We start from the raw sequence: 12,029 nt of genomic DNA, 5'->3' as shown, positions 1-12,029 counted from the left end.
ACAGTTATATGGTGATCACTGGTGAAAGGGTTAACTAGGGGGCAATCAGGGGGCTTTATGCGGTAGTATATGGGGGTCCCTGGCGCTATAAAAAGCTGCGGCAAAACTAAATACCTACCTGCCTAACTAGCGTCACCTGTGACACTAATACAGCGATCAGAAAAACGATCGCTTATTAGGCTGGGTTCACACTGGAGCGATGCAGGAACGCCACAAATCCGCGGCGGGTTCCCGCATCGCATGCCTCCCGGCGGAAGTTCACACTGCCCTATGCGAACTGCTGGGAGTGTCAGTGAAATGTTAATGACACCCCCAGATCAGTTCGCATTTCGCAGTGCGATCTGCAAACTCGGATCGCATGGTGTGAACACCCATGCGATCCGATTCTGCTGCGGACCAAAAAAAGGGTCCCGTGCGAGTTTGCGGCGGGTGCGACACGAATTCAGCCATACTATCTGTATGGCTGAACTCGAATCGCACAGAGATCGGATGTGATTTGCACTGCAGTGCGGTGCGAATCACATCCGTTCTCATAAACCGCTGCAATGTGAACCAAGCCTTAGTGACACTGGCGATGGGGGGTGATCACGGGGTTAAAACTTTATTGGGGGGGGTTAGGGGGGTACCTTAGAACTAAAGGGGGCTAACCCTAACTGCCCTAACAGTTATTACAGTCACAAATGACACCCGCCGGGTGATCAGGGGGTTAAACCTTTATTAGGTAATAAATGGCGGGTGCCCTGAAACTATAAAAAAATAACTAACCAACCAGCGTCACCTGTAACAGTTATATGGTGATCACTGGTGAAAGGGTTAACTAGGGGGCAATCAGGGGGCTTTATGCGGTAGTATATGGGGGTCCCTGGCGCTATAAAAAGCTGCGGCGAACCTAAATACCTACCTGCCTAACTAGCGTCACCTGTGACACTAATACAGCGATCAGAAAAACGATCGCTTATTAGGCTGGGTTCACACTGGAGCGATGCGGGAACGCCACGAATCCGCAGCGGGTTCCCAGCCTTAGTGACACTGGCGACGGGGGGTGATCACGGGGTTAAACCTTTATTGGGGGGGTTAGGGGGGTACATTAGAACTAAAGGGGGCTAACCCTAACTGCCCTAACAGTTATTACAGTCACAAATGACACCAATGCAAAAAAAAAAAAATGACATTGGTGTCACTGTGACTGGGGGGCAGGGGTAATTGGGGGGGTGATCGGGGGGGTGTGAGTGTGCCTGGCATGTTCTACTGTGGAGTGTCGTGTTGGTGCAACTCACCGATCCTCTCTCCTCGGTGTCGGAACGAAAAATACCGACACGGAGGAGAGATTACATCACTTCCTCTCCTGTGTTTACATTACAGGAGAGGAAGTGATGTCACGGAGCATTTTCATTCGTCGGGAGCGATCGCGAGGGGGTGGCCATGAATGAATGGCCGTCCCCTCGTCCGGGATCGCTCCTGAACGAATACCGACCGCCGCAGGCACCGGGCGGGGGCCCGATCGGGCCCCCGACCCGCGGGCAGGCAAGGACGTACATGTAAGCCCTTATGCCTGCCCGTGCCATTCTGTCAACGTACATCGTCGTGCGGCGGTCGGCAAGTGGTTAATTGAAAACAGAGAATGTGTATTGGCAAATATCTATATTCCTCCACCATTTAGAATGGAAGTGTTGTTTGAATTATATGAATTTTTATTGGGGATAGATGGAATCCCTATCATAATAGTAGGGGATTTCAACACAGTTTTAGATACCAAACTGGATAGATTCCCAGAAAAGATACTGGTGGAATCTGCTGGGCATGGGAGGCTGGGTCAATATATGGAAGAAGTGGGACTACTGGATCTATGGAGAACGGGGAATCCGGGAGCCCGGCAGTATAGCTGCCGCTCTGCCTCGCATTCCACGTTGTCCAGAATAGATATGACATTGGGGAATGACCTGGCCCTACAGCTGGTGGAAAAGATAGAATATCAGCCTAGGGGTATATCAGATCATTCCCCAATGATAGCAACCTTAAAAATGAGGGAACGGAGGGGACAGAAGGTATGGAAATTGAACCCTCTTTGGTTAGAACTAATAAAAAAAGAGTCAGGAGAAGGTCTAGAGAAAATCCAGATGGAACTAAAAGAATTTTTAAAAAACAACCGAGGTACAGTAGGTCCAGGGATATTATGGGATGCTTTGAAAGCATTTTTGAAGGGACTCCTGATTCAATCCATCGCAAAAATCAATAGAAAGTCAAAAGAGCAGGAGGCAAGTATAGGGAGAGAAGTGCTAGCGGCTGAAAGGAATTATATCAGTGATCCCACCCTGGAAAAAGAAAAATTGTGGCTAGATAAACAAGAAGAATTTAGGTAAATAGCTTTGAAAAAAGCAGAGATACAACGCATGTTCTATCGTCAAGTCTCCTTTGCAGAAGGGGAAAGTATGGGAAAAGTGTTAGCACAACTAGTGAAGAGCAATTCTGGCCCATCCTCAATTCCGGGAATTAGAACAACGGAGGGGGTGGTCACAACGGAAACTGGGAGAATAGGTCAAGCATTCAGAGAATATTATAAAAAATTATACACTGCACAGAAAATAGGGATGGATAAGCAGATGGAGTCATTTTTGGGTCATCTAGAGATACCTTGTTTGAAACAAGAAGGAAGAGAAGAGTTGGAAGCCCCAATCACTTTGAAAGAACTTCAGGAAGCAGTTGCAAGCATGTCAAATCAAAAATCGCCTGGGCCAGACGGTCTCCCGATTGAAGTATATAAAAATTTTGGTGAGATACTGCTCCCTGAATTGTTGGAGACATTAAGAGGAGTAAGTGGGGAGGGCAAATTGCCTCCATCAATGATGGAGGCAATTATAATTTTGCTGTATAAGGAAGGTAAAGATCCATTAAATGTAGCAGCGTACAGACCAATTTCTCTTCTGTGCACTGATGCAAAGATACTGGCCAAAGTATTAGCAATTAGACTCAACCGAGTTATAGTAAGATTAGTGCACATGGATCAAACAGGATTTATAGCCAACAGGTCAACCAGCATGAATATTAGGAGAGCCTTCTTGAACTTACAGATTCCAACAGATAACGATTCCCTGGGAGCAGTAGTGGCACTAGATGTAACAAAAGCATTTGACAGTGTAGAATGGGGTTACATATGGAAAGTATTGGAGAAATTCGGTTTAGGTCCATCCTTTATTGGTTGGATTAGGATGCTATATGATAAACCCAGTGCAAGATTAAAAATCAATAATGAGCTTTCTGATAAAATAGAACTAGGGAGAGGAACGAGGCAGGGGTGCCCATTGTCACCCCTACTCTTCGCCCTCGCTATAGAGCCCTTGGCCTGTGCAATTAGGGCAAATCGGGAGATAGTTGGTTTTCTAAGAAAATCTGGGGAGGAAAAAATAGCGCTCTACGCAGATGATATTTTGCTATTTTTGGGAGATATGGGACATTCCTTGACAAAAGCAATAGGAATAGTGCAGGAGTTTGGTGGTTTTACTGGGTTGGAGATTAACTGGGAAAAGTCGGAATGTCTCCCTATGGACTCAGTTGACCAACAAACAGCCTTAGGCCGCGTACACACGGGCGGACTGTTCGCCCAACTTTGTCCGCTGAACAGTGTTTGGGCGGACAGTCCGCTCGTGTGTGGGCTTTCAGCGGACAGTTTCAGCGGACAGTTTGACGGACAAAGTCTTTCGGAAATTCCGAAAAACTGTCCGCTGAAACTTTGTTTGAGCGAACAGTCCGCCCGTGTGTAGGCTACTTTCGAAATGAGCAAACTGTTCCCGCTCGGAGGGAAGTCTGCTCATTTCGAGTGCGTGTGCAGGTAGGCGGGGCCCGCGACGGAGACGTCGTGGGCTCCGCCGCCTGGAATGGACTTAAAGGGGAACCCCAACGCCGAAAAAAATCGGCGTGGGGGTCCCCCCAAAGTCCACAACAGACCCTTGTCCGAGCACGCTACCCGGCCGGCCAGGAAAGGGGGGCGAGCGAGCGCGCCCCCCTCCTGAGCCGTACCAGGCCGCGTGCCCTCAACATGGGGGGTGCCTTGGGGAAGGGGGGGCCGCGCGGCCCCCCCACCTCAAAGCACCTTGTCCCCATGTTGATGAGGACAAGGGCCTCTTCCCGACAACCCTGGCCGTTGGTTGTCGGGGTCTGCGGAATACCGGCCCCCCACCCTATGTGAATGAGTATGGGGTACAATGCACCCCTACCCATTCACCTGTAAAATAAAAGTACCCAAAAAAAAAACACAACACACGAGAAAAAATGTTTTATTGCACAGCTCCGGGGGTCTTCCGTCTTCGGGGGTCTTCTCGCCGGACTCCTCCGCTATCTTCTTGTAGCTCTTTTACTAGCGGAGGAGTCCGGCTTTCTTCCTCCCCGCCGCCGGCCTCTTCTCCCGACTTCGGGGGTCTTGTCCCCCTCTTCGGTTCTTCTGCCGGGCCACCGCGCCTTCTTGTAGCTCTTTTACAGGCGGTGGCCCGGTCTTCTGTCGTCGCCGCCTTCCGTTCTTCTGTCGCCGCTGTCGCCGTCGCCTTCCATTCTTGTTCTTCTTCTTGTTCTTCTTCTTCTCCAGGAGATGTTGACACGACGCTCTCTCCGGCCGGAATGCCAGAGCCGCCCTGCGCTGCCACTTATATAGTGACAATGGGGCGGTGTCACATGGTATATGTCACATGGGTTGGTCACATGGGTTGATGTCACATGGGGACTATGACATCGTAAGGGGGCGGGGTCACCATGTGACATCAACCCATGTGACCAACCCATGTGACATATACCATGTGACACCGCCCCATTGGCACTATATAAGTGGCAGCGCAGGGCGGCTCTGGCATTCCGGCCGGAGAGAGCGTCGTGTCAACATCTCCTGGAGAAGAAGAAGAACAAGAAGAAGAACGGAAGGCGGCGACGGCGACAGCGGCGACAGAAGACCGGGCCACCGCCTGCAAAAGAGCTACAAGAAGGCGCGGTGGCCCGGCAGAAGAACCGAAGAGGGGGACAAGACCCCCGAAGTCGGGAGAAGAGGCCGGCGGCGGGGAGGAAGAAAGCCGGACTCCTCCGCTAGTAAAAGAGCTACAAGAAGATAGCGGAGGAGTCCGGCGAGAAGACCCCCGAAGACGGAAGACCCCCGGAGCTGTGCAATAAAACATTTTTTCTCGTGTGTTGTGTTTTTTTTTTTGGGTACTTTTATTTTACAGGTGAATGGGTAGGGGTACATTGTACCCCATACTCATTCACATAGGGTGGGGGGCCGGTATCCGGGGGCCCCCTTCTTAAAGGGGGCTCCCGGATTCCGATAAGCCCCCCGCCCGCAGACCCCGACAACCAACGGCCAGGGTTGTCGGGAAGAGGCCCTTGTCCTGATCAACATGGGGACAAGGTGCTTTGGGGTGGGGGGGCCGCGCGGCCCCCCCTTCCCCAAGGCACCCCCCATGTTGAGGGCACGCGGCCTGGTACGGCTCAGGAGGGGGGCGCGCTCGCTCGCCCCCCTTTCCTGGCCGGCCGGGTAGCGTGCTCGGTCAAGGGTCTGTTGTGGACTTTGGGGGGACCCCCACGCCGATTTTTTTCGGCGTTGGGGTTCCCCTTTAAGTCCATTCCAGGCGGCGGAGCCCGCGACGTCTCCGTCGCGGGCCCCGCCTACCTGCACACGCGCTCGAAATGGGCGGACTTGCCTCCGCCTTACGTGGACGAGTCCGTTCATTTCAAAAGTTGAGCGAACTGTTTGGCAAACAGTTCGCTGAAACAGTCCGCTCGTGTGTGGGCAAGTCCGCTCATGCAAATTTTGAGCGGACTGTTTGCCGAAACTGTTTGACGAACAAGGTTGGGCGAACAGTCCGCGCGTGTGTACGCGGCCTTAGGAGTACCCCAAATGGTGATAGTGGACAAATTGAAATATCTCGGAATTACTCTGACTAAGGATCCCAAGCAATTTATAAGTTACAATTTAGCCCCTTTATAAGCTAAGTTTAAACAAAAAACTGTTATATGGAGGTGACTCCCTCTGTCGGTAGCTGGCAGATGTAATTTGATAAAAATGATTTGGATGCCCCAACTTCTTTATATATTGCATAACACCCCGATATGGATTAACAGAAGCTGGTTTGGTAAGATCGAGATGTTGTTCAGGGAATTGATATGGAAGGGGGGACAGGCCAGATTGCGTCTGCGGGTACTCCAGCTACCAGTAGAGGAGGGGGGCTTCGCAGTCCCATATCCAGAGTGTTATTTTTGGTCAGCACAACTTCAACAGTTAGGGGGAATTGAGGTCGTGAATGGAGGAAGTCCGAATGGGAGACTGGTGTTAACCGGTTCGCCACATAGGACGCTGATCGAGACATTAGAAGCAGATTCATTTCAGTATAGATGTCCTACAGTAAAAATGATGTTAAAGATATGGCATATGGTTAAAAAAAAAATGGGATACAGGGAAATAACTAAGTACACCCCTCTATGGAATAACAAGAAGCTACAAGAATTATGGCGAGTCGGTAAAATCTTAGAATGGGAAAAATGTGGTATTGTAAGGTTGAACCATTTATATAGAGGTATGGGTATTAAAACCTTTGAGGAATTACAAACAGATTTTAAGATCTCACAAAATTCACTATATGCATATATACAAGTGAGGCACGCTATAAAGGCACAGGTTGGAAACCAGTTATTAGTGTGGGAAGAGCTGCCGTTGATACAACAGGTAGCGCAAGCAGGAACCACTAAAGGACTAATATCAAAACTCTATTCCCAATTAGATAAACAGATTAATGGTGAGAGGAAGAGTAGGGTCGAGAAGGAGAAATGGGAGCAAGATGTAGGCAATATAACTCAGGCACAATGGAAAACGATACTGGAGTTATGTCCAAAGGTTTCGGTCTCTCCCCCTCATAAGATATCACACCTGATGGTGATTAACAGAGCGTACTATACTCCCCAGAGGCTATTTAGATTTGGTAAAAGAGTAGATGACAGCTGTCCTAGGTGTGGGGGGTTGGGAAATTTAATACATATGCTCTGGAAGTGTCCTAAACTATTCCGATATTGGAAAGGATTAGTGGAGACACTAAGTAGAATTTTCGAGACGGTAATAGAACTAAATGCGGTGGTGTGTATTCTAGGGTACAGAAATGAGAGAGCAGAGAAAAGGGGAGTTACCATTGTAATTTTAAGATGTTTATTTCATGCTAGGAGGATGATTACTAGAAGATGGCAATCAAACTTGGCTCCCACAGTAGAAGACTGGGTGAGAGCTGTAAAATGAGTATTTATGTAAGGAGAGGGCAGTATACGCAAAACGAAATAATTTAAAGGAGTTTAATAAGAACTGGCAAGATTGGTTAGAGGAGATGCATACCCCAATATAAGGTATAAGAACTATAAGAAGTTGAGGTGGGAGGGTGTAGGGAAGAGAAGAACAGGGGAGTTGGTACCACTAAAAACAATTAGATTTAAAGAGAATGGTGAAAAGGAAAGAAGAGAGAAACATGGGAGGGTAGAAGTATAAATATAGCACTAGTGGGGAGGGGAAGGGGGAGGGAGGAATAGAGGGGGAGAAAAGGAGGGAGGGTTAATTTAATAGGAAAAATGAAAGTAGTGGAAATATAGTTGAGGGGGGATGTGGGGGTGTTATGGCATTGTTTAAATGTAGTTCTTATTTTGTTATTTAATTTTCTTTCTTTTGGAGTATGGAAACATAAACATGACCCCCCCATCTTTCTAAAACCCCAGACTCTGGAATGGAAGGAACCTGTATTGGATTATTGGTAACATTGGTTTATTGTTAAAATGTTTTAAAAGGATGTCTGTATAATATATGAAAAAAATTTCTAATAAAGATTAATATAAAAAAAAAAAAAAAGAAATTACAGAGGGCTTATGCGCCAGCTTCTTCAAGCTGCAGGGTTTCCCCAGCCTGAAAGACCTGCAGTCAGTATTTTTTATTGGGACAACCCCCCTCCAAGTTTTCAGTTGTTCCCCTGCCGCTCCCCATGCCTTGAAGTAGATGTTAACAGTTCTTGCCACATTGCTCTGAGCAACCGGTGCATTTCCTTCCAGCTTTCTCTATCGCAATTGTATTCTATAGTTTGGTTTGTTTTTGTTCAGTGTTTGTAAACATGTGTCAACAAATTATAGGATGAACAACTTTTTTTTCTGTCTTTAAAACTATAGTGAGCAAGTGATCCATCTGTGGCTTGAAGTGCTCTGTTCTAGCTTGCAGACAGTGGAGAAGTGGTATCAGCCATGGTCATTTCTAAGGAGCCCAGGCTGGGTGCAAATCAAATGTGAGCTGAGGTGAGCTGGTTATATCTCTTAGATGATATTGACATGTTGTCTCGTCTAATTCAGGATCACAGTGACATGATAATAATCCGAATATTTTTTGGGGAAAGCTGAGAAATTTCTGCATGGAAAAATGATATATTAAGTAGAATATAGAAACATAGCTTGCACATTGTGGCACGGCATTCATAAAAAACGTGCAATAACAGAAAATAGGACTTTAATGGTTGCCACTTATAATCCCAAGTATGAAGTAAAAAGGATATATATATATATATATATATATATATATATATATATATATATATATATATATATATTACAAAGTTTATCTAAACAACATGTTTAAAATTTCATAAAAGTGTAACAAATCATACAAATGCTGATCATCTCCTGTCATCAATGACCAAATATGTAAACATACAACTAAACCTAACTGAATGGCCCACTATCAATAAATAGTAGTATGGTTATAAACACACCATATGTAAGGCTAGACATAGGAATCAAAGTATCGTCACCAAAAGAAATCGCTACGCATTTCACCAAAAGCTTCTTCAGGAGGCCCGTATTGGTACTGGGAGATATAATGCTCAAATATATTTAAAAAATGTAACGTGCATGCACATATACAGACAATACATGTATCATAATCATGATTATCATCTACAGCTTTGCATTACAAAAAAAAGAGAAAATGTTTCTCTACCAAATGAGTACTCACAGTGAGGGACTGCCAAAGAAATGATCAGTCTATATTTTTAATGGTAGGTTTATTTTAACAGTGAGAGACATTGCAAAAAGATTTGAACAAATTAATGGGGTGGACAACTACATAGCAAATGAGGTTCAATGTAAAAAAATGTAAATGCATTTGGGTGGCAAAAACATGAATGCAGTCTATACATTGGGGGGAGAACCTCTGGGGGAATCTAAGATGGAAAAGGACCTGGGGGTCCTAGTAGATAATATGCTCAGCAATGGCATGCAATGCCAAGCTGCTGCTAACAAAGCAAACAGAATATTGGCATGCATTAAAAAGGGGATCAACTCCAGAGATAAAATAATTCTCCTGCTCTACAAGACTTTGGTCCAGCCACACCTAGAGTAGTATGCTGTCCAGTTCTGGGAACCAGTCCTCAGGAAAGATGTAATGGAAATGGGAGAAGAGGGCGGCGGCGAATGAAGAAAGCCGGGCTCCTCCCCTGGTGAAAGAGCTAGCAAAAGAGCAGAAGATAGCGGAGGAGTCCGGCGAGAAGACCCCCGGAGCTGTGCAATGAACTATTTTAACCCTTGTGTGTTGTGTTTTTCAAAAAAATTTTTTACAGGTGAATGGGTAGGGGTACATTGTACCCCATACTCATTCACATAGGGTGGAGGGCCGGTATCCCGGGGCCCCCTTATTAAAGGAGGCTCACGGATTCCGATAAGCCCCCCGCCCGCAGACCCCGACAACCAACGGCCAGGGTTGTCGGGAAGAGGCCCTTGTCTTCATCAACATGGGGACAAGGTGCTTTGGGGTGGGGGGGCTGCACGGCCCCCCTTCCCCAATGGACCCCCCATGTTGAGGGCACACGGCCTGGCACGGCTCGGGGGGGGGGGGCTCGCTTTCCTGGCCGGCCGGGTAGCGTGCTCGGACAAGGATCTAATATGGACCTAGGGGGGACCCCCACGCCGATTTTTCGGTGTAGGGGTTCCCCTTTAAGTCCATACCAGGGGTCGCTGGCCCCGGCTACCTGGAGACGCGCTCAAGATGAGCGGACTTTACTCCACGTGTGTGGGCGAGTCCGTTCATTTCAAAAGTACGGCGGATAGTCCTGCAGACTTAGTACGCCGTACTAGTCCGCTAAAAAAGTGCCGTGTGTGGGCAAGTAGCCAGACTAAGTCCGCCGGATAGTTTGCTACGTGTGTACGCGCATTAGAAAGAAAGGAACAGGTACGAAAAAAGGTGAAGAGAGCAAAGAAGCATGGGCAAACATATACATTCAATACTAATGTAAAATGGGATGCAAACCACATAGTGGGGCGCAGACGAGGAGGGCAGATTCATAAATTGTCAGTCCACCTCTGTGACCCCCCAGTGATATGTCAAACATATGTCATTAGATCATCTATCTATTTGGACTCTAACCAGAGTAGCTGAGGGTCAACGTCCCCTCCTTTTTCTGAGGCTGGGGCATGTTTCAGTGCAAAAATTGCAACACTAATAAATCAAAGCTATGAATAAAGCCTTACATGCTTGCTAATAGCTGACTCCATTTTGCAATTTCTGATTAGATAGACACATGGTCCCTTATTCACTTCCAAAAGGGCCTACATGTTTTTCCAATGTAGAAAGCGTTATATTTAAATGTCATTATAATGTTAAAGTCCTATTTTCTGTTCTTTTCTCAGAAGAACACAGGCCTCTTCCCCATACCTATAATTACTGGGCCCTCCTAACAAAATACAACCGTGTGATTATTCTGAGCAGTCTCAAAGTGTATATCCAGCCAAAACATTTATTTTAGTTTTGGTATAGTTGAATCTTCTGATAAAGTAAGCCAATACATCCAAATTACAGATTTTATTTGGTTTCTTTTATCATGCAGATTTATTTTCCATTATAAATTTATAATTTTTTAATTATAGGCACGCCTTTAAAGTGTATGTGGTGACAGTTTCTAAAGATAAAAACATATGGGACAGCTTTCCAACACTTTTTAACATGTAATGTCTCTTTACAAACAATGCAAGTGCTATAAAATACCTGATGATCCTGCCAGAAATGCAGTCAGCACCTTATGCCCTGTAGTGGGTTGACAACATTGATGCTGCTGCACTGAAATTCCAGTCAGTGGTGTCAGCCCTGCCAGGCTACATCGCCACATCTCCCTCTCCTCATCTTCATAACTCATCTTTGTTTATATTCTCAAAGTTGGCTACCCTTCCCCCATCCATACCAGCTGATTGCAGTTTATCCCCCCTTTAACCACTTCAGCCCCGGAAGAATTTGCCCATTCATGACCAGGCCATTTTTTTCGGTACAGCACTGCACCGCTTTAACTGACAATTGCGCAGTCATGCAACACTGTACCCAAACACAGTTGACGTCTTTTTTTTCCCCCACAAATAGAGCTTTCTTTTGGTGGTATTTGATCACCTCTGCAGTTTTTATTTTTTGCACTATAAACAAAAAAGCGATTTTAAATTAAAAAAAAAAACTTTTTGCTGTAATACATATCCAAAAAAATATTAAAAAAATGTATTCATCAGTTTAGGCCAATATATATTCTTCTACATATTTTTGGTTAAAAAAAACAAAAAAAAACGCAATAGGCATATATTGATTTGTTTGCATAAAAGTTAGAGGAAGTAAAGGCAGTTGAAAAAATAAAATAAAAAAAGGAACCTGCAAGGCAAAGGCATAATGAGCTAGTATGCATAGCATACTAGCTCATTATGAATAACTTACCTGAGAACGAAGCCCCCGAAGCGGTCCTCAGTCTTCATGTCCGCCGCTGCCATAGAGTGATGCGCACGGGAGCTGACACTCGCGGCATATCGCCACGATCTGCGGCCTGCCCAGTGCGCCTGCCCGCTGTCTTTTTGTAAATATCTCCTAAACCGTAAAGGTTTAGGAGATATTTCTTGGACCTACAGGTAAGCCTTAATCTAGTAAACATCTAAACACAGCAAGACTGCACAGCACTGCCCAGTGGGCGGTCCCTCTGGCTATAACCCCTCACCCTGCTTCCTGTAGCCCAGTTTTT

At 46.2% G+C, this 12,029-nt stretch overlaps 1 protein-coding gene across 1 annotated transcript in view; it reads left to right on the top strand.

The window, feature by feature from the left end:
* Positions 1–12,029, top strand: part of SGSM3 (small G protein signaling modulator 3) — a 732,042-nt gene that overhangs the window by 700,019 nt on the left and 19,994 nt on the right. Inside the window, 1 exon segment of the mRNA XM_077452424.1 lies at positions 8,167–8,289. Within this exon segment, the coding sequence (XP_077308550.1) occupies positions 8,167–8,289 (123 nt within the window).

Source organism: Lithobates pipiens, unplaced genomic scaffold, assembly GCF_037356315.1.
Source record: "Lithobates pipiens isolate NorthernLeopardFrog02 unplaced genomic scaffold, aLitPip1_a1.2 Scaffold_23, whole genome shotgun sequence".
Classification (NCBI taxonomy): Eukaryota; Metazoa; Chordata; class Amphibia; order Anura; family Ranidae; genus Lithobates; species Lithobates pipiens.
Note: the sequence above shows the minus strand (reverse complement) of the source record. Positions and strands in the feature narration are given on the sequence as shown.